Below are 21,593 nucleotides of genomic sequence, written 5' to 3'. Positions count from 1 at the left end.
CCGTCGTAATAATTTTTATCGAATCGTGATTCGTACCTACGGTCACCGAACCGCCGCCGCTCTCCTGTTCGGTAAAACATCTGTTCCTTTAACCTCTCACCCATTTTCGTTTTAAAAATACGATCGACTGATCAACCCTCTCTTGCTGCCAGGCCAGTTGAGGAGAACATTTCTCTCCCGACCGTTTCTATCCCTTTGAGAGAGTTCTTCTTCGACCTCATCTCCCACCGACGACCGTTCGCCATGGCTCACAGGATATTTCACAAGATCGTAAGTATCCGGTTCGTGGCGATAAACGGATCGTTTGTCGATTCCGATCACCGTCTCTGTAGTAAATGGAGCACCTATACAATTTCACTGTTAACCGTTGTTGGTTTGTTGACAGAACAACGTTACCCAGTACCTAGCTCGTTCCTACGGTGTTGACGCGCGGAAAGTGACTTTGATCCCCGGCGATGGAATCGGTCCTGAAATCTCGGCCGCCGTTCAGAAGATTTTCGAAGCCGCCAAAGTAAGTGATTGTCTCTCGCTCGAAGTAAGCAATCTGCGATTCGGATCGCTCTTGGCCACGTACTAGTGAGACTACATGCCACAGGTCAAACACATAAAATAGGTTTTTCGGTTATTTTTTCAACGCTTTTTACTAGAGTGGATTTGTTGAACGTGCCCAAGCAGAATTTAATTCACTGTCTGCATTTGTACGGTATTGTTAAACGAGTTGGTGGTAGCCGACGATAGAGACTGAATGTTTGCTTTAGAGATAGGTACCTACTAGACTTGTAATCCAAAGTAAATCTGTCCGTTGTAACCGTTTTTAATTCCTTTAGTTGAAAACCTATTGATTGCAGTTATAATTTAAACAAAATATTTCTGTTTTTAGACTCCAATTGAATGGGACGTAGTTGATGTAACTCCTGTAAAAGCACCAGATGGTACAATGAAAATACCATCTAAAGCTATTGAATCGGTGAATACTAATAAAATTGGATTAAAAGGACCTCTTATGACACCAGTAGGAAAAGGTCATCGCTCATTGAACTTGGCGCTTAGAAAGTAAATTTATTTTAATTTACTAATTTAAAAAAATAATATACATAAAAATGTGTATTGAATATTGGTGTTTATCTGAGATTACAACTTGTGCTTATTATTTTTCTAGAGAATTCAATTTATACGCCAATGTAAGGCCCTGTCGCTCACTCGAGGGTTATCCTACATTGTACGAGAATGTTGATGTAGTAACAATTCGTGAAAATACTGAAGGTGAATATTCAGGTATTGAACACGAAATTGTCGAAGGAGTTGTACAATCCATCAAATTGATCACAGAAGAAGCTTCAACCAGGGTAGCTGAATTTGCTTTTAAATATGCTGTTGAAAATAAACGATCCAAGGTCACTGCTGTACATAAGGCTAACATAATGTATGCTGAGCTAATAATCTTTTTCAGTTGTGTATGACGTTCTAATTAATGTGTTTGAAAATGTGAAATGTTATAGGAGAATGTCTGATGGTTTGTTCTTGAGGTGCTGCCGTATGGCATCTTCAAAGTACCCACAAATCAAATTCGAAGAAAAATACTTAGACACCGTATGTTTGACTATGGTTCAAGATCCAAGCCATTATGATGTTTTGGTAATGCCTAATTTGTATGGTGATATATTGTCAGATATGTGCGCTGGTTTGGTCGGCGGTTTAGGTCTAACACCCAGTGGAAACATTGGCAGCAACGGTGCTCTGTTTGAATCTGTAAGTATTTGTTTATTACTTCAATTTAATGAAGTCATTGGTTTTTAAACAAACTGAATTTATTTAGGTTCATGGAACTGCTCCAGATATAGCCGGCAAAGACTTGGCCAATCCTACCGCTCTTCTGTTATCAGCTGTAATGATGTTGCGTCACATGGAACTTAACAGCCAAGCTGACATTATTCAAAAAGCTTGTTTTGAAACAATCAAAGAAGGCAAATACAGAACTGGAGACTTGGGCGGGAAAGCAAAATGCTCTGAGTTTACAGATGAAATTTGCCGTAAAGTTCAAGAGTCCTCTTAACTTCTTGTTAAGTAATAATGTTGGTCCATCAATTTTAATTATTGTATTTGTGTATATTTATTTTGTGAAAAAACTAGGCCACACAGATTAGCAATAACCCTCTCGAGTTTTTCGTGTTTGTTCCTTTCTATTTAAATATAAAAATAATATTTAATCCAGTAATTGTATAATTTAACTAGGATTTTTATGAAAATGATGTTTTTTACTAGTACTGAGTCATTATTTCTGTGATAAATATTTAGAAGGAAAACCATTCGTTAAGTTTTTAACAGTCATTTCCCATTAATTCATTTATCACATATAATTAGTTCGTTGATTTTCCATATAATCATATATTATAATTTTCAAGATAAAAAATATCTATCACCCATGACTTGATGTACTATTAACAATAAATCATTTGCTTTACAATTTCATTATTGTTATTATTATTATTTATTTATTTATTATTGATAGACAAATTATTGTCTTTAAAATTGTTGCGATATTCGACATATTTTATGTACTTAATGATAGTGCTGTTAATCATTAAATAAAATACACTTTTCAAACAATTGACAAAATATATATGCTCAGGAAATATTGCAATAATTATAAATGTGCATAATGAATAAATCTTTGTTCTTTGTTAATGAGAGTATGAAAGTATTAGATACATGTGCCTAGTCACTAGACGGTATTATTGAATATTTTAATAAAATAAAATTTTGTTATTTTACTGAAATCATCTGTGACTCATTTTAATTATATCCTCATACCAATATTATTAGTAATTACAATTAACATTAAATCTATACAAATATGAAATATTTATCTTTACTATCACAAGCCAAATCAAAATAGAATTAAAAATAAGTGCTCTCACTGATATGATTCCTAATACCAATCCACTATTCTGCGGATTATATCATAGATAGACAAATACCAGTTAAGTGGCCTGCTCGTATGTCTATGATAAGGGGCAATATTTAGGCAATACGTAATTTCATTGACGCCGTCCTTGGCATTAGTGTTAGTCGTCAATGATGATTAGTGGGATTGCGATTATTGGGCTGTCTATGCAGGCGCTCCTTCCGCACACAATATGTCGAGAGTACCAGCGATCAAAGATAAAAGTGTGATTTTTGCTTGAAGCATGCTTTATAGAAAAATCTAACGCAATGTAAAGTTCTCTTATTTGATAATTTTTTTCATTAGAAAGAGGATAGTTTAATACAGGGCGCATTGGACTTTGATTTTTAATTTCTTTGCTTAAACAAACATAATGACAATAACAATAGATTGTGATATTCTTGTCATATTCTAAATCGTTCAGAAACAGAATTTTGAAAATCCAAGTCCAGCATACCCTCTAAAGAATTATTTCTTTCAAAAAAAAAAAAAATTATTGAAATCGGATCACTCTACTTCCTGCCTCGGAAGTAGCATTTATTCAAAGGTTGAAAATAAACTAAAAAAAGATTTTCATCAAAATATATAAGTGGTACTTTCATATACATTTATTTCTCTAACCAGTTAATATTACTGAACATGCTAAATGTACCATATTACATACAATGACAAAAGTAAAAATGTTTGGAAAAAAAAAATATAAAATATTATAGTCATAGTGTAAATGTTGCTAATATGTTGCCAAGACTCAATGTTACAATATAATATAAATCATAGTTTACCATAAACATTCAGCATTTTTACATGTTCCACTAACAAATAAATACATAAGATAGTTATGATTTAATGAGTAAAAAAAAAAAAAAGCTAGTAACAACGGACAGCACATGAATTGTAGTAACATGCCAAGTTATCGGGACGTTTAATATTTTGTGCAGACATCCGATTAATAATATTATACTACACATGTAACATTATACAAATCATAATACATTATTAATACATAGTTCAAAAACATATTATGAAATTAAATATTGATGATATTTTTTTCAACATACCAAAAAATAAATATAGTGTTTGGAAATAATTTATAAACATTCAGATAATCTTAAAACATAAAATCTTATCGTCAATCAATTGTTAAATATAACAAAATATAAGTTTATTCGCATTCATCACTTATTGCGATATAACTCTCGTGGGCATCAATAGGACGAGGAGATTCGCACAATAAACTTTGAACTAACCATATAACTGATAGCTTGGGAATTTTATGATTCATGATTGAGCTTGGACATTGGTCGTCGGTAACAATGACTGTCATGTGGCGTATTAATGGCAGACTTACCGCTCCTAGTAAATAAACACATAAAGTATGGCCATTCGATAATATTATTAATATTCATAATTAAAATAGTGTGAAAAATAAATCACTTAGTAATAAACTTTTAACGCACCTCTTTTTGTTATAGTGTACACTATGGCACCAGAAAATTTTAACAAACTGGAAAAAAAACTATTCTTGGATTCATCTGATAAAGCTATATAAACAACATAGTCAGAAAATATGTTCGAGTGTATAGTTTCAGGTGAACGGAAGATCATTTCTTTCTTATCCATAGACCAACCGTTTGGTATAGGTTTAATATCATTCTTTATTAAGAACTCGGGGAATGGCAATTTCTGAAATCAAAGAAAATACATAATCTTAATTTAATTTAATAATTACACATAATGTGTATAAAAGATTGAAAAAGTTTACAATATTATGTAATATTATATACTTGTACACAATAAATTGAATAAAGAATAGTCTTTAGAAATTAATAATTATTATACAGTTTGTTTACTGTTTATTTTAAATTTAAATTTAATTGTTAGTTTATTAACTTGATGTTTTCCATTCACATTTATTTAATTTATCATAATAACACAGTACTATTTAATTTAATATGTTTTTGCTTATTTTTAAACAATAATTCTATTGTCAAATAATTTAGAACTAATTAGTATTAAATTAATAACCTTTTTCAAGTGTATAGGGAAAAAAAGCATGATAGGTTACATGCCATCAGGTGCGGGCTGGTAAAAAAGGGCACGAGATGTTACACAATTTAAAAAGCAAATAGCAAAAATTTTTGAGGCAAATTTAAAACATGTAGATTATTAATTATTAAATATTAATATAATTTATTTTGTTATAAAAAAATATTTGTTAAAAACGTAAATAAGTACCAAATTACAACAAACTCAATCTTTAGGTAAGTTGGTAGCAATCTGCTGTTCATTAGGTGTCTAGAGTCTTTAAATATATAATATATTTTAGGGCAAGGGATGCCGTAGCATACCTGCATCCCAGCCAGTCCGGCCTGCATGCCATTAAGGTCCAGAGCATAGCTAAAAAAAATAAACCACTAAATAACTATGTATAAAAATGTAAGTAACTACCAGAGAGAATAATGAAGTTGTAAAGATGCCTATAATATTTATTGATTACATACAGACAGTTTCTCAGTTGTCTAGATATTTCATCAAAGAATTCATACTTACATTAAAAATAAAAATCGTACATTGCGAAATATGAGTTGTTTATCACCTTAATTTGTTCTAAACCATATGAAAACTATGCGTGCAGCAATATTAACTAAAAATTGTTTACATAATGTCAATATTTCAAATAACTTCTTGGTGCACAAAATTGACGAAAAAAACAAAATAATAATTAGTGAATTATATTGAATTTTATGACTAATCTCAATATTTATGAGTGGGGGACCAAGGTTATATGTTTTCCTTCAGTTATACATAATATATAAAGTATAAACAAAATTGAAAAGCTAAATTGGCTTAATGTTAAAAAAAAGAGTGTCATAACTTACTTGAGAAATGGCATGTTCAATACATCTATGATGGTAAGCTGGTATACCAAGACTCAAACCCAATAAAAAATTACAAGTTTGTGAAGGAGTATCAGTAATAATGTATGAATTCTTGTAACAGGACTTTGGTAATACATTCAAATACCTATGACAAGCACCACCATGTTTATATATTAGGGATTCCAGATACTTTTTATGGATTTTATCCGGTTGAAAATAACGTGATCCTGAAAATAAAATTAAGTACATAGTAATATAATAAAATATACATTGAAAAACTAATGTATTATTTTAATTGTATACATACGTTGGTTGATTTCACTATCAGTGCCATCACTCTCATTGGCCATTGGCATCCGTTTATATTTAGAATAAGAGACAATAAAATGTAAGTTCTCAAATATTTTTATGGATTTAGCGGAGGGAGACACAACTTTACTGCAAATTTTGTCAGGAGATGAATGCTCGCTATCAATGTCTGAGTTTTTTAATTGAGACAAGTTAACATTGGTTAAATCTTCTCTAACATGACTAAATAACAAGAAAAATGATATAATTTCATTAAAATTTAATAAACAAATATTTTATTATATTAAAAGAATTAAGGAATATAATTTTGAAAATAATTTTTGTTCGCTTTTAAATAATAATAAAATACTACACAATTAACCCTAAAACTATTACTTTAATTCTATAGTTTTGTGTAAGATAAAACATTCTTATAGTAACATTGCACACTGTTTATATTTTGTAAACATTCTTAAATGATGAAACAATAATTATAATTTATAAGTAATAACTTTACTATACTATTTTAACCGATTCCAACATTTTATTCTTAATAAAGTTAGGGGCGGACTGGGAATAAAATTGGCCCTGGAGAAATAGAACATTTGGCCTAAATTTGGGCTAATAAAAAAATATTTTTAAGTTATCGGTGCAAATTTTTGCCAGGCCCAATCCGCCCCGGCTTCGTTAATATACAATGAAACAGACACCTTCAAATAGTTAATGTTTTTAGGGTGACAAACTACAAACTTTCTAACAAACTGAACCTTTTGAATAGCAGAAGATATTTTTGTGACTAAGAGATTTTAGAGGGTTTACTGTAAATATTTTCATTGATTATAAATATTATAGATTGCTCACTGGCCCGTATTTACACGATTCGATATATTGCGAAAAATGTATGTGGTTGTCATGGAGCACTATCGTCGCCCATTAGTCTAGTATTTATAATCAATGATATTATGTATATTTTAAATTTTTATATTAGTTTGACCTTTAGAAAAATTATTAAGAGGACGCTATACTCCGTGCCACGAGAGAAGGAACCCGTTTCGCGCATGCAGACTGACGGCAGCTAGCGTTACTAAGCTCCGTTTCCCCCACTTTGTCCTCTACAGTGTCCTCTAACTGTGGCGTGCATACAGCGTGAAATATTTTTTTTTATTTTTTTTTTAGTAACACTAGCTGCCGTCAGTCTGCATGCTCGAAACGGGTTCCTTCTCTCGTGACACGGAGTATACCCATGCATTTGTTGTCTCAGTCTTACATATGTACGAAATACCAAATTTTTGTTCACAAGTTGAAATAGTGTGTTGTCAGTTTTTATATTAGAGTGAAATGACCTATTATCAAACTTTTAGGTAAGAACATTATCTCTGCTTAAACGTTGGCATTTATTCGTTATTTTTATTTGTGATATTCACATACCCATATCTTCAAAATAAAAATATCGAAAAATTCCCTGACGCTTAAGCATAGATGTCCTTATCTAAAAGTTTGATAATAGATCAATTCACTTAATATAAAAACTAACAGCATACTATTGAAACTAGTGAACAGAAATTTGTTATGTCGTACACTTATAAGACAAAGACAATAAACACATGGGTAGCGTCCTCTTAACAAGCAATGTTGATAACCTTAATTATAATTTTGGGGATGTATGTATATGTTAGAACAATGAATAAACATACAGAAAAAACATCAAATATCTTACTCAAAGTCTGAATCTGAAGAAGTAGCTTGGAAGATACCTTCATCATAATCATCTCCTGCAGTAATTCCTGTGCTAGTACTAGGAATGTACCTGGGATCAGGTACTTCAGGAAATAGACATTTTCGTTTTTTTTTATTGGTTTCTGGAGCATCTTGTTTAGTTTTCTTACGTTTACTGGATTCATTTTTTGTAGTTTTACATTTTGTACTAGTTGATCGGGATAAGCGAAGTCTTTTTCCTTCAGATACATTAGCTAATATCATAAATCAATCAATTATTTTAAGTTAAATGATAATTATTAACTAATAATAAATAATTTTAAATATCAATACAATTACATACACATGCTAAGTCTATGATAATTTTTTAATACAATTTTGTCTTGCAAGTTTCTTGCTTTATCCGTATCCAACACTAGTTTTTCAAAAGGAACAACAACCTCCTCTGAATTCAAATCAACTGTATATGTTTTTTCACCATTGGGTACTCTGGAAACAATAATATTTTTGTAAGCTTATATATCACAATTAATATACATTATAATGCTGAATAAGCCATGTTACACATACTCATTAATAGTAATAATTTCACCAACTCTATATTCTTGGGAAACAGTATCAAATATAGCGACAAGAGTCCCCTTTTTTAGAGCTGAACTATGAACAAGACAATCAGAATTCAATAGTTTTATATAGTAGTCGGATAAAAATTCTACTTTAAACTTTGGGGCGTCTATATCAATTATAATAGCTGGGTAAAACATTTTATCTGCCATCCAGTATGCAAATACTTTATCACCTATAAAAGAAAAATTAATAAATAATTATATATCATTTATATATTATTTTATATTTTACAATAATCATATTTCACAAACCAGTTTTGAATGTAATAGGATCATTTGATGGAATGTTATCATTTGTTGGAATTTCATTATTTGTTGGATTTTCTTCATTGGTTGGATATTCGACAGAATCGATTGGCATATCATAACATTTAGGTTCCTCTATTTTAATATCATTTTTCTCATTGAAAACATTTTCAGAATTTTGTTTTGTTTTCTAAAAAAAAAAAAAAAACCAAAAAAACTACAATATTTAGATTGCTTTGTGTTGTAATCTATAATAGCTAATTAAATAATTACTAAATTATATTCATATGTAATTATGAATTCAGAATTGTAATATTATATAGATAGTATATTAAATAAGACATACTTTTAAAATTTTTTTTGAACTACTATCGTTATTCTGTTTTGGTCTTTTTTTTTGTCTTGATTTTCCAGTACTATAAGATATAAAATATTTGAATAGTAAATACTAAGATTTGAACCGACTATAATTTTTTTACCGAGGTTTAGTTTCCGGTTCACTTTTGATGTCCATACTACTACCCATATAATTTTCTGTTACCCGTGGATATACATGGTCACACTTGTGACAAGCTAAATTTTCTGGATAAGTGTATACATTTTTTGATAGTAAAATATTGTTATGTTTGGCTGAAATATATAATATAACAAAGTAGTTATAAATAAGACTAATAACAATTTATCAAATAACAAACCTGAGTAAACTTTAGTGAGTAAAATTAATTTTTTTTTTACTTTAATTATGTATAAAATAAGTAATAAAAAACCTGTATTAAACCGGAGTTTTTGTATTTACAATTTTAACCAAAATGTTGTTAAAAATGTATGTTATACCTCAAAAATGATTGTAAAAATCTATGTTGCCATATGGAAACGCACGGCGTTAATGGGTTAATATAATATACGTAATTGTACCCAAGTGGCCCATATTTTTTAAAATGCGTTTTATTATTAATCTATTACTTTTTATTATGTAGATATTGGAAGATTTAATAAATATAATAATAGGTACATAATATTTTGATCAATAACACATTTTAAAACATTATGTGACATAGTTTAAACATTTTTAAAATCAAATTGTCATAATCTATACTGATCAAGTAAGAAAATTAGCAGTTTATAACCTTGATATCAGTCAAACTTACATTTTGATGGCTGTAAAAGTGTTCCAGTTGATGAACCACTAAATGATGCTGACGATGACATAAATGAATCTCGCGGAGCTTTTGGTACCAAAAATGGTTCTTCCATTAAATGACCACAACTAAAAAATAAATAACTAACTGTTAAATATTAAGTTTCAAAAATAAAGTGGGTTACATATAAATGTTACATTAATTATTATTTGAATATTGAGTTCTTAAATATTTTCAACAATAAATGTACTGCAATAAATAATCATAATAACAGAATCTATTTTTGATCATGATGTAATGTTAACCAAGGCTGGGCATTAACGAGTTAAAAATTTAAAGTTAAGTTAAAAAAATAATTAATTTTAACTTTTTAACTTAACTAGTTACTTTTAGATATTCTTTAATTTAAATATTAACTTAATAGATTTCTTTCAATTAACAAGAAATTAATAAATTTATTTTTTATTTTAATAAGTAAGTTAAGTTAATTTATTTTGTTTTTAATTTTATTATATTTCACTATTTCATTTTAATTTCATCAAATATTTACCGTGAATAGTTCAAAGTTAAAATTTTCCAATCTAACTTATATGAAAATACCATATAAAGTATTAACAATTGTCTATAATTTAGTTTTGGATTAGAAAAAATTAAGTACTCTAGCGTTATATAAAAATATGAACTTTTTTTTAACTTAAGAAGAAGTTAACAAAAAGTGTGTATTAATTTTAAAACATAACTGAGTTAACCTATAGTTAAATTTACTTTTAACTTTTTGTTATTGGTGCATATGAACTAAATTTAAAAAATCATTAATTTGCCAAGCCTTGAATTTTTAACTGTATGACTCAAATAAATAACTAAAATTGATTAAAGTACATTTATAAATATTTATTAATAGTTACGTTGAGTTTGACGAGCTAGAATGATCAGCAGCATAACCATTAAGAGAAGATACATCAGACTTCACATCAACTTTTATGTTTGAATCAATTTTTGATATCTAAAACACAAATTTATAAGTAATTTTAGTCACATACCTATACATATAATATATTATTCGAAGTAAAGGTACTTTCCTGTTATACGAGACTACCTCAGTTATCGCGACTACCGCGCTTATTTTGTGAAACATCACAATCCTTTTATCTAAGACTACCAAAATGGTACTTTCCAGTTTTATGAGACTACCTTAATTTTATTGCCTTCTTTGATATATTTTTTAATAATATGTATTGTAGGGATGGTCAAAATGAAATAAAGAAAAAAAATTAAATACCTACATAGTAATTATTTTTAATGTATTTTACACGGTTAAGTGCCAAATTTGGCGCGGGGTAGGTACGGAAAACAATAAAATAATAATAATATTACTGCAAAATGGTAAATCCACAAATAAAATAATTAATAATTTATATATTGTGGGGATGGCCACATTCAAATTTTATAAAAAAAAATTAAATACATAATAATTATTCGTAATGTACCAAATTTGCCGTGGGAAACACCAATGACAAAAACTAATAATATACGTAATGCTAGATATATAATCGCAGCTTATTTAGTATTATTTTAATTCAGCTATAATATCAGCTAAGATAGGTAGTCGCGATAACGAAAGTAGTCTTGGATGGTAGTCGCGATAATAGCCGTAGTCTCGTATAACGGGAAAGTATAATTTTGGTAGTCTTAGATAACAGGATTGTGATGTTGAACAAAACAGGGTAATCTCGTATAACAGGAAAGTACCGAAGTAAAATATCAAGATAAATTAATTTAAAAATTTGAATAGAAAAATGGCGGGAAAATAAAATTAAAAACCAACACAAACTTAATAGATAGTTCAAATATTACGATCGGACGCCATAATGTAATAATTTTAGAGCAATTATTAAAGAATTACTTATGAGTTATGATATTTACTTGATCATAGCTGGCTGGGTATGCTCATAAGACATAAAATTTATATGATGAAAATTAATTTTGATTTATTTAAACATTTTAGAAATGCTTTTAGTATTAATAATTAAAAACAACTTACCTTTTACGGTAACCAATTTATGTTATTATTTATTACAGTACAGTAAAAAATTAGAGCTGCAATGGTTCATGCTCCAAACGGCTATTATTGTTAAAAAGAGTACAAAATAACAACCACTTGGAGAAGGAAAATTATGGATCTAATTTTACTGGTTGTACTGTAATGTATATGAATTTACGTATATTAATTTAAGTTATTTTAGAAACGTGTGTTAAATGAACCATAAATGTAGTAATTCATGTGCTTCTGGTGTATATATAGCTGTGGGTTATTACCTCTGCTTATACTCATATAGTAAAGGTAAACATTATAAAATACTGACTAAACATTGTAATGCATTATAAGGTCCATACAGATCATGTATGTGTTCTCAGTTAACACTTGCCCTTGATATCTTATACTTAACAGGGTACACATTGAACATGTTACAAAATTATTTTAAATAAAAATTAACATGAGAAGTAATTAAAGTAGAGGCAAAAAATTGTATAACATACCGCAAGCAGTTTAGAACTGTTTGGTGTTGTCCTACTTATAGCCGCAATACAAAATATGTAATCATATTCAGGATATAAATTGTCAACGGATTTTTCCTTATCTTCTGTAAACTAAAAAAATAACTCTAATTTTTAATCTTAACACAAAAAAAAATATATTAATAAGTACCAGTTGGATTTCTCTATCAGAATCAATTGCAGTGCTTTCAGATGTTGAACCGTGGACTTCTTTGAGAGGACCGTGTAATACAATTTCAGAACTTGTTTGAAACAATGTAGGAGGAGTAATGATATGAGAATCCCATGATCCTGAAACACATAAAAATTGAATAAATAATTAAACAAATTTCACATACTAAGCGGATAAAGTAAGTATGCTAGATGTTTGCAGTAAGAACCTACCTAACATAAAATTATTAGGAACTATTAGAAAATGTGTTATAAACTGAAAATTAACAAGTTGATACCTTTAATTCCCTTCATTTGTCGAGAGCTTAAGGCAGTATTGAACATAATATGTATATTAAACCTATTTACATATCACTATACTCGTGTCGGTGATAGAGCGCTTCTCGTTTGCGCATCCAAATGATGGTGGGTAACGATGAACGACTGTTTAAAATTGACAGTTAATACAACAAAATTACATCACTAAAATGTTTAAGGGGAATCGCTCACAATCTCAAATTTTAACTTATATCTTGATAGGATTTTATTTTTGTTCATTTAATTTTTATAAAAATATATTGCATTATAGTTACTCTATATCCCGCAATTATAAATTTTAACTTGTAAATTTAATTAATTAATTAATTTTTTTATTAAATTGTATTACATTAGTAATAATTAATAATTTTAGTAATTATTAAATTTGCCCGCAGTCATAAATTTAAAATTGGTATTAAGTGATATTATAATGTTGGATTAATTATTATTGTCCATGGATTATTTACTGTTTCTGTTGCAATCATTATTGTATTCACATAAAAATGACTGTATTATACATTCGATTTTATATGCCTATTATAATTATTTATTTTGTATTTGTAATGATACAACTTTTGTTAAAATTAATAATATTTAAGATTGGAACTTTTCTACTTTACGGGACACTCTTTTTTTTAAATTATTTTTTGGGTAAAAAAAACGTTGGTGAAATCAGAATTTGGCGCACCAAGTTATTTTCGAAGTTATAGCTAATCGAAGTATTAACTTTATATAATAACCCCAAAATACCTATAATGTTTAAATTTACATAGAACAATTGCGCAGTGGTAGTATTATTGCCCTATGGACTCGTCTGTCGGCGTTCGATACTCATCATGTGCGCGTTGATTTTTTATATATTTTTTTTTTGAAAAACGAAGACTTTAACGAAGGTTTTCAAAAATATTGTTTTTAAAGTATATGTTTATTGTCAGCGTGGTCACACGCTCGCTCGGACATTCAAATCGAAAATATCCCCCTATTTGCTGTGCAAATCACCTCGGGTGAACTTAAGTTAAGATGAAATAATAACAATTATTAATATTATTGTGTACCATTGATACAACGTGAATAGTGCGAAAAACTGTTTATCTGGATTCGAGCTCAGTTCACTTTTCATGGCATAGTCATCATACCAACACTAGGCCACGACGGCCACAGCTTGGCGACGGGACATTTATAAGTTATTAAACGTATTGTATGCTAACTTTGAAACTAAGTTCGAGCTCCAAATTCTGACTTCACCATCGTTTTCAGCGTACTTAACTAGATAAGTTTCAAAAAAAAAAAATACAAAAAAAAAAGTGCCGTAAAGTAGAAATATACCGGTACCTATTTACTTACTATACCTAGTTCTAATGAAATAATAATTACTTTCACTGATGTCTGTACCGGCAGTTTGGGCAGTGAGATACTGAGAGCTGGTGACTATATTGTCTTTGGCGGGCTGTTGTATATCGGAATGATTGATGTTATTAAATTCACTGACTGAGTTGACTGACAACTGATCGCAGTTCAACGCTATTCCGTTGTTGGCTAGACACAGTGTCTCGTCGCTGGCCAGTGACAAAGCCATCTCGTCGTCTGTTGGTTCAGTCTTGGCCGGCAACGAATGCTCGGTTTTGAGTTCGATTTTGTCATCCATGTCCGCACGGTTATCGTCCACCGTTTATCTTAATCACGACAAAACAGGACTAGTCGTGACTCGTGAACCAGACGTCCACGGTCGAATGGATTATTGGTTTGCGTTAACCGCAAAAATTGTAAAGTCGAATTTTACTGGATTTTTGACAAAAAGTATAATGAACATGCAACAAACATACAGCACACTCGCGCATTCATAAATGTATTTTGTATACAATCACCATTCACAACCACACCGACCATATCGCCGAAATAATCATGATGGCCGATGCCCGATTTATTTGGATTTTGGATAACCGATAGGAATATAATGTGATCTGATAGTGGACTTGTACAATTTTTAGGCAGTTGGTAGTTGTGCTTGTGTGCAGAATTATTATACCACATAACATTTCTTTATTCTGTGATTATATTAATTTCTGACAGCCTGAGTTATGGACCACGGTTATGGATACTATCTTGCTTGTGCTTGTGACTCTTGGTTATCATCAACATCGTGGTAACCTCACATCATAATAACAGGTGGTAACAGTAAGTTGTTGATAAGTAGCACGTTTGTTGTTTGTAGTCGTTTCAAATGTTTCCGGCTAAACGTCAAACATGAACAATTTACTTTTTTTTTTCTAATTACTAGTTTTATACTCAATTTTAAATTTTAATAATTAATAATCGTGTATGTTGACTCTGAATTCCGATGTCTTACAACAATAATAGAAATAGCTTTGGTCGCGGAGGCGGTGGCGGTGGAGGAGGTGGTGGTTTTCGAGGAGGCCGAGGTATTAATCATATAATATTGTTTTAAGCACCGATATACTATTTTATGTGCAGTACGATTCCATAATTATTATTATATTTATTATTAACTTAATCTTGAAAACCATTGCGATGACATTCAAGATTTGTAAAATAATTATACTTGTTTTCAGCTTAAAATTTGTTTCAAATTAATTACTTTTCTAAGTTTATCTATTAATTATTATTGATTTCTACTTTTCATGTTGAATATTAATTGTATTTAATAATAACAGTAAAAATATTAAACATTATTTTGTAATTTTAGGTGATGGAGGTGGCCGTGGAGGCGGAGGTGGTAATTTCCGTGGCGGTGGTGGAGGCCGTGGTGGCGGAAGAGGTGGTTTCAATAGGTTTGCAGAACAAGGCCCTCCAGAAGAAGTATGAATTATTTCACATTTTTTTATTGCTCAAAATTTGAGAGATTATTTTTTTTTCTTACCATCTTTCTCTATAAATTAGGTAATGGTAGAAATAATTATATAACTATTAAACATGGTCTAGGTTTAGGATATATTGTGTATCAAGTAAGTTACTGCTTATGAGGAAATTCTAAATATTGTGGGCTTCAAACGTGTACTAGGTCTGGACATGGCTTTTAGAAAAACATCCACATTAACATTTATTGGTGGTATTTAATACAATATATAAATATCTGAGGTAACTACTAACCTTAGCCATATTATAATTTGTCTACATAGGTAACTTTAAACTTACCTAATTTTAGAAAATTGAATAGGGACGTAACGTCCCACCTTGTAACTGTACATACTAGGTAAATTTTACATATTATGTTATGGAATCTAAATTATAAAAAAATCATGAAAATAAAAACTGTAGAGCTTGTGCTATTTTTTCTTCTACCTATAAAAATATATAAGTTAGAAAATATACAATCTGTATACATAATAATGTAAAGGGTAAATAGGTCTAAAAGTTTTACTAAATGTGACAGTGTGAGGGAAGAGAGCATCTATTGACATTACTTTTGCACTATAAAGATTACAAGATTACCTATAGTGGTTGCATCTTAAAGATAACTACAAAATAAGTTTTATAATTTTATATTTTTATTGTATTTATTTTAACTAATTTATAATTACATATTATATATTATATTTATTAAATAATTTAATTTATTCTGTTATACAGTGTAATACACTGCATTGATTGAAGTTAATTGTGTTTTTTTAAGTACAAATTTTCTAATTTTTAAAAGTGCTTAAGAAGACGATACACCTGCATGTGTTGTCTTTGTCTTACAAATGTAAAACATAGCAAAAACTGTTTTGCGCAACAAGAATCACTTTGGCTGTAGTCCTAACTAAGCAACTAAATGTTCACACAACCAAGAGTAGAACATTAATTGTGTAATATCAGATTTAATAAAAAAGTTATTCAAGTTTTATAATCTCAAAAATAATTAAATTTTAAACAATAAAAACTTTTTATTTGTGATATTGAAAAAATAAAAACGATGTTGAACAGTAAATGTTCTCTTCTTTATGGTGTGAAAATTTGGTTGCTTAGTTTGGACTGTAGCCTGAGTGGTTCTTACTCGCGCGAAACAGTTTTTGATATGTTTTACATACCAAAGACGACACATGCAGGTGTAGCGTCTTCTTAAGTTTTGGGTTTTTTTCGCGATTCTTAATAGAAATAATTTATATTATTTTTCATCGAATCATAACAAACTATTTGGTTCGTACTTCACCTAAAAATCTTGATCTACATTTATATTAGTTAACAATCTAGAAATTCGCTAAACTAGACCGGTTTATAATTTGTGTCAAAAACTCCAAATATCCCGGTGTATTATTTTTCACATCGGTTTAGTCTAACAAATTTCTAGAATATTTTCATTGTTTAGTCGAAATTGTTTATTCAGGTATTCTATGTATTTGTATTTGATGCACTGAACTGTAAGCATGGTACAAGTAAAGAATCAAAAAACTTGAATTCCAATTGGTTTATGATAGGATTCCGTTTTCTATGTATACATTATTATTTTAATTAATACTTACATGGATTCATTATTAGTAAGAATTATATTTTTGTTCATATTGTTCCAATGAAAATTATAGCCAATTAGTGAAAATGGAAACTTCTTATAAAGGGACTTTTTTAATGTACATATTGTATACAACGCGTGTTCTTATATGCAGTTCAGTAATTTTATCATTGTTATTTTTTTTTTATTGCCAAGTACAAAATTAATAATTAGTAGGGATTTAAAATGTATTTATTGAGTTATTTATAATGAAAAATCTTAATTATCATTTAATTTGTTTCTCTAGGTTGTGCCTCTGGGTTATTTTACTCATGCTTGTCAAGATGACATTATTTGCAAGGCTGAAATGGAAGATGTTCCTTACTTTAATGCACCTATATATTTTGCTAATAAACAACAAATTGGAAAAATAGATGAAATATTTGGCACATACAGTGATTATTTTGTGTCCATAAAGTTAAACTCTGAAATTAAATCAAAATCTTTCAAAGGAGCTGACAAGGTAAAGATAATTTTAATAGCTGTTATTAGGTATAATTAGATACTATCAAGTTGTTACAATTGTCTTATATTTTAGCTATACATTGATCCAGCAAAATTGTTACCATTGAAGAAATTTTTAACTCAACCTGGTGGCCAGAGAGGTAGAGGAGGTGGTGGCGGAAGAGGACGTGGTAGAGGTGGTGGTGGTCGTGGCGGCGGTGGTTTTGGACGTGGAGGTGGTGGCAGTCGTGGAGGCGGTGGTTTTGGACGTGGTGGTGGAGGCGGTGGATTTGGACGTGGCGGTGGAGGACGAGGATTTGGTGGCGGACGAGGAGGGGGAGGAGGAAGAGGTTTCAAGAGATGAAACTAATAATAAAAAAAAAAATTGTAATTATTAAATAAATACGTATTTGTGTTAATATCATGTACTATAACTTAGACTTAAGCTTTTATTAAAAAAATATAGATAAAAACTAATGTTTATTATTTTTTCTTTCTTAATGATAATGTCATTGATAACATTTATCCAGTATGAAACAAATTATTATTAATTAATTCTGTATTAACTATTAATTCATTCATGCAATTAAACTTAATAGTTAATATGTTTACTTCTATTAACTGAATTAAGTTATCTTATGATTTTTGAGAATGAATTGAACAATGTATGCAAATTTTATCCAAACCCTAATTAAACTTGAATCAAGCTTTAAAAACGAATAAAACCAATGTCATTAATTTGATTTTTGAACCAAACTATTAATCAATTGATTGTGATTTGATTCCAATATTTGCATTTTTTTATTTTTTTTTGAACCAAGATAAGCCTGGTTTGAAAATCAAAAAGCTTATAAATCACTGAGTTTTGTGATAAATAAATATTAGTAATATTAAATTTTTAAAATTAATGAAACATTAAAAATCAGTACGTTAGTCTATACTCTGTTCTCCGTAAGTTGACCCACTTTTTTTTTTGGTCACTCAGAGTATGGGGACAATGTAACAATACAGTTCACTGTAGTTCTACAGTTGTACGTCGCTAAACACCACGGTGTATACATAAAAAAATGTATTGTCACAACGTTTTCACCATACTCCGCGTGCGCAAAAAAAAAAAGTTGATCAACTTACGACAACGGAGTATAGAATTAAAAGTGTTAACAAAAAATGAAATACTTGGTAATTCACAGAAATATAAAATTGCTTATTTTTCTTTATCACACTACCTACACGGCTACACTTACTAATCAGGTACTACTACTTTTTATTTTTTTATTCCTGATATAGGATTTAACTTTTAATTTAAATTATAAAACAATATAATATATTACTAGATATTTTTATACTGAGATGTAGTATTAAATAAATAAGTTTTAATTTTCCAACATTGTATCTATGAACTACTGTATCCCCTATTGGTAATTTTGTAATTGGGATAATAGTATTATTAAAAAATGAACATTATATTTTATAAATAATACATTATAATATATTTTGCTCCAACTTCCTATAAGACCAAGTTTGATATACCAATAACTGCAACTAAGATAAAGAAAGTTGTATTAAATTTAATACAAAAAAAATTATAAAATATATTGTTTAAAATCCATCAAACTTTCCAGAGTCAAACTGGGATTTTAATAATTAAAAATATATTAGGATATGATCTTACCATGAATTTTGTAATTTAGTGGAAAATGGAGATAACTGTTGTGTAGCATTACAAAAATGTGTGATAAATTTTAATGTAGGTATATGCGTATAGTGGCCATATATTTTAAAAATATCATATGGACTTCCAACAAATTAACTCAATTTGAGTAATATTATAATTATACTAATAATAGGTACCTACATACCGATACCCAATTACCAACGACAACATCAAATGGATTGGTATTTGGTCAAACGGGCCAACTTGGGGCATGTGTTTAACTTGGGCCCAAAATATTATCTTTTAGTTTTACCTCCATAACGGTCTTTTATCAATTAATTAATGTGATACAAATATTCTGTTATCTTAACAATATTTAAAAACAGTTTGGTAGTGTTGCAGCATCAAATTTTGAACATAAGTATATTAATTTTTATTAATTAATTTTATGTTTAATGTCTATCGTTTTGAAAAGGTCTGAAAATGTACACTAATACTCATTGAATTAGACATTTTACATAAAAATTGATAAAAAAAATTGATTGTAAAAAATATGTTCGGACATGTATTGAATTTACCACTCTATATTATAAATTATTATAATCCTGCATACATTTCTGTAAATTACGTTTTACTTATTTAGTCCAACTTGAGCCACTGTTATTCAACCCTGGTTTATTCGGTCTACTAATTTATTCGGTAAACAAGAAAGTTACCTACCTATTATTTAATAAGTACCTAACAAGAATGTTATTATTTTTTGATCTTATTATTTAGATTTTTATTGTAATACTTATTTAATTGGTCAACAAAAATGTTTTTATTTTTTTTATTATTAATATATACTCACTATGTACAAAAAATATTTGTTAAATTCAGAAAATTTTATAGTATTTTTTTTAAATTTTAGATAGTGACCCAAGTTAATTTAAGTAAATTATAAAATACGTTTTTCATAAGATAAACATGAGTGATGAGTGCCCCATGTTGTCGAAATTCAGTACACATGGGGCATGCAGAAAAATACAAAAAAAACAAAACATAAAAGGAATAATTTGTATGGTTCAAATGCAACAGAAATTAATAAATCAAACCTTAACTGAAAAAAATGTAACATTGAAAATACCTCTAGGTTAATTAATCTTAAAGTTATTTACAATAGAATTTCAAAATTGACCCAAGTTGGCCCGTTTGACGGTAGTTAGCTATTCAAATTATAATGCTGATTAGGTACTTTAATACAAATGTAATAATTTAGTACTAATAAATAATATTACTATTGGGTGAAATGACAGTATGATTATTGTTAAAGTTTCTTTTAACAAATTCAACCTGAGGCTTGCTATAAATGTCAAACAATAAAAAAATTATAGATTGGTACTTGGTAGGAACCTACCAATGGATAGTACCTACCTATGTACCTACGATATAATGTATGTATGTAGTATGTATATAGGTACGCCGTACGCACAATGCCCCAATGTAAAATAAAATTACTTTTCCATTATGACGAATTGACGACACTACATCTGCACAATAATCTGAATATAGCCGATAGGTATCTATTAAATCGACTCGTAATAATTATTTCTCTAATTCACCGGATGATGATTTATCACAAAATGACAAAGAGAAATCGTTATAATTTAAAAATAAAAATGATATAATTGTTATTGCATAGTAATTATCTATCGATATAACATATGAATTGTAAAAATATAAAATTCGTTATAGCTGAATACGTCCTGTACTCCTGTTATCGCGCCTATGACCTTTTGACATTTTCTCTGTGCGCAAGGATTTTACGATTTACGGTCGAAAATAATTTTCTGTTTATAAATGGTTGCAATTGGTTAGGTAGGTACATCTTACAGATTATAATAGCGTAATAGGAATCTACTACCTAGTAGAAATAATTATTTGAAATTAGTATTTATTTATTTTTTGTACATCATAATGGTTGCCATTGGTTATTCGGGCAGATGAGGATAAAAGCATGCAACAAAGTATCAAATCGTAATAAAGAAATAAGGTATATTATGCCTTAAGGGGATTGGAAGCGGCGATTTTCTGTCTTTGTCTAACACACGTGAAACATAGGATTATAGACGTGTTCTATTTCCAACGTACCGATTGATATAATAAAA

At 29.1% G+C, this 21,593-nt stretch overlaps 3 protein-coding genes across 5 annotated transcripts; 2 read left to right on the top strand and 1 right to left on the bottom strand.

The window, feature by feature from the left end:
• LOC100161204 (probable isocitrate dehydrogenase [NAD] subunit alpha, mitochondrial) lies at window positions 1–2,777 on the top strand. Its single transcript, XM_001951734.3, has 6 exons — window positions 1–270; window positions 386–511; window positions 881–1,053; window positions 1,160–1,423; window positions 1,500–1,749; window positions 1,817–2,777. The coding sequence occupies exons 1-6, from the start codon at window positions 244–246 to the stop codon at window positions 2,051–2,053; spliced, it is 1,077 nt and encodes a 358-aa protein (XP_001951769.1). The 5' UTR covers window positions 1–243; the 3' UTR covers window positions 2,054–2,777.
• Window positions 2,778–3,526: 749 nt separating this feature from the next.
• LOC100168759 (tumor protein p53 binding protein 1 homolog) lies at window positions 3,527–14,808 on the bottom strand. 3 transcript variants are annotated; one of them, XM_003246577.4, is made up of 15 exons: window positions 14,255–14,806; window positions 12,546–12,685; window positions 12,377–12,487; window positions 10,744–10,841; window positions 9,848–9,966; window positions 9,179–9,329; window positions 9,046–9,115; window positions 8,706–8,889; window positions 8,398–8,626; window positions 8,171–8,316; window positions 7,829–8,081; window positions 6,131–6,354; window positions 5,824–6,050; window positions 4,402–4,627; window positions 3,527–4,297 (listed from the first exon to the last, which is right to left on the bottom strand). In XM_003246577.4, exons 1-15 carry the CDS (start codon window positions 14,505–14,507, stop codon window positions 4,107–4,109), a joined length of 2,622 nt encoding a protein of 873 aa, XP_003246625.1. In that variant the 5' UTR covers window positions 14,508–14,806; the 3' UTR covers window positions 3,527–4,106. The 3 variants fall into 3 exon arrangements, with proteins under 3 accessions (XP_003246625.1, XP_001949054.2, XP_029344181.1); XM_001949019.5 differs by having other exon boundaries at window positions 14,237–14,805; XM_029488321.1 differs by lacking the exon at window positions 3,527–4,297 and adding an exon at window positions 5,293–5,341 and having other exon boundaries at window positions 4,517–4,627; window positions 14,237–14,808.
• Window positions 14,809–15,018: 210 nt separating this feature from the next.
• Window positions 15,019–18,278, top strand: LOC100166683 (H/ACA ribonucleoprotein complex subunit 1). Its single transcript, XM_001949055.5, has 4 exons — window positions 15,019–15,282; window positions 15,567–15,679; window positions 17,596–17,811; window positions 17,887–18,278. The coding sequence occupies exons 1-4, from the start codon at window positions 15,201–15,203 to the stop codon at window positions 18,154–18,156; spliced, it is 681 nt and encodes a 226-aa protein (XP_001949090.1). The 5' UTR covers window positions 15,019–15,200; the 3' UTR covers window positions 18,157–18,278.
• The last annotated feature ends 3,315 nt before the right edge of the window (window positions 18,279–21,593 follow it).

The sequence above is a fragment of the Acyrthosiphon pisum genome, chromosome A1 (assembly GCF_005508785.2).
Source record: "Acyrthosiphon pisum isolate AL4f chromosome A1, pea_aphid_22Mar2018_4r6ur, whole genome shotgun sequence".
Taxonomy (NCBI): domain Eukaryota; kingdom Metazoa; phylum Arthropoda; class Insecta; order Hemiptera; family Aphididae; genus Acyrthosiphon; species Acyrthosiphon pisum.
This window is presented reverse-complemented; position numbering and strand designations above follow the sequence as displayed.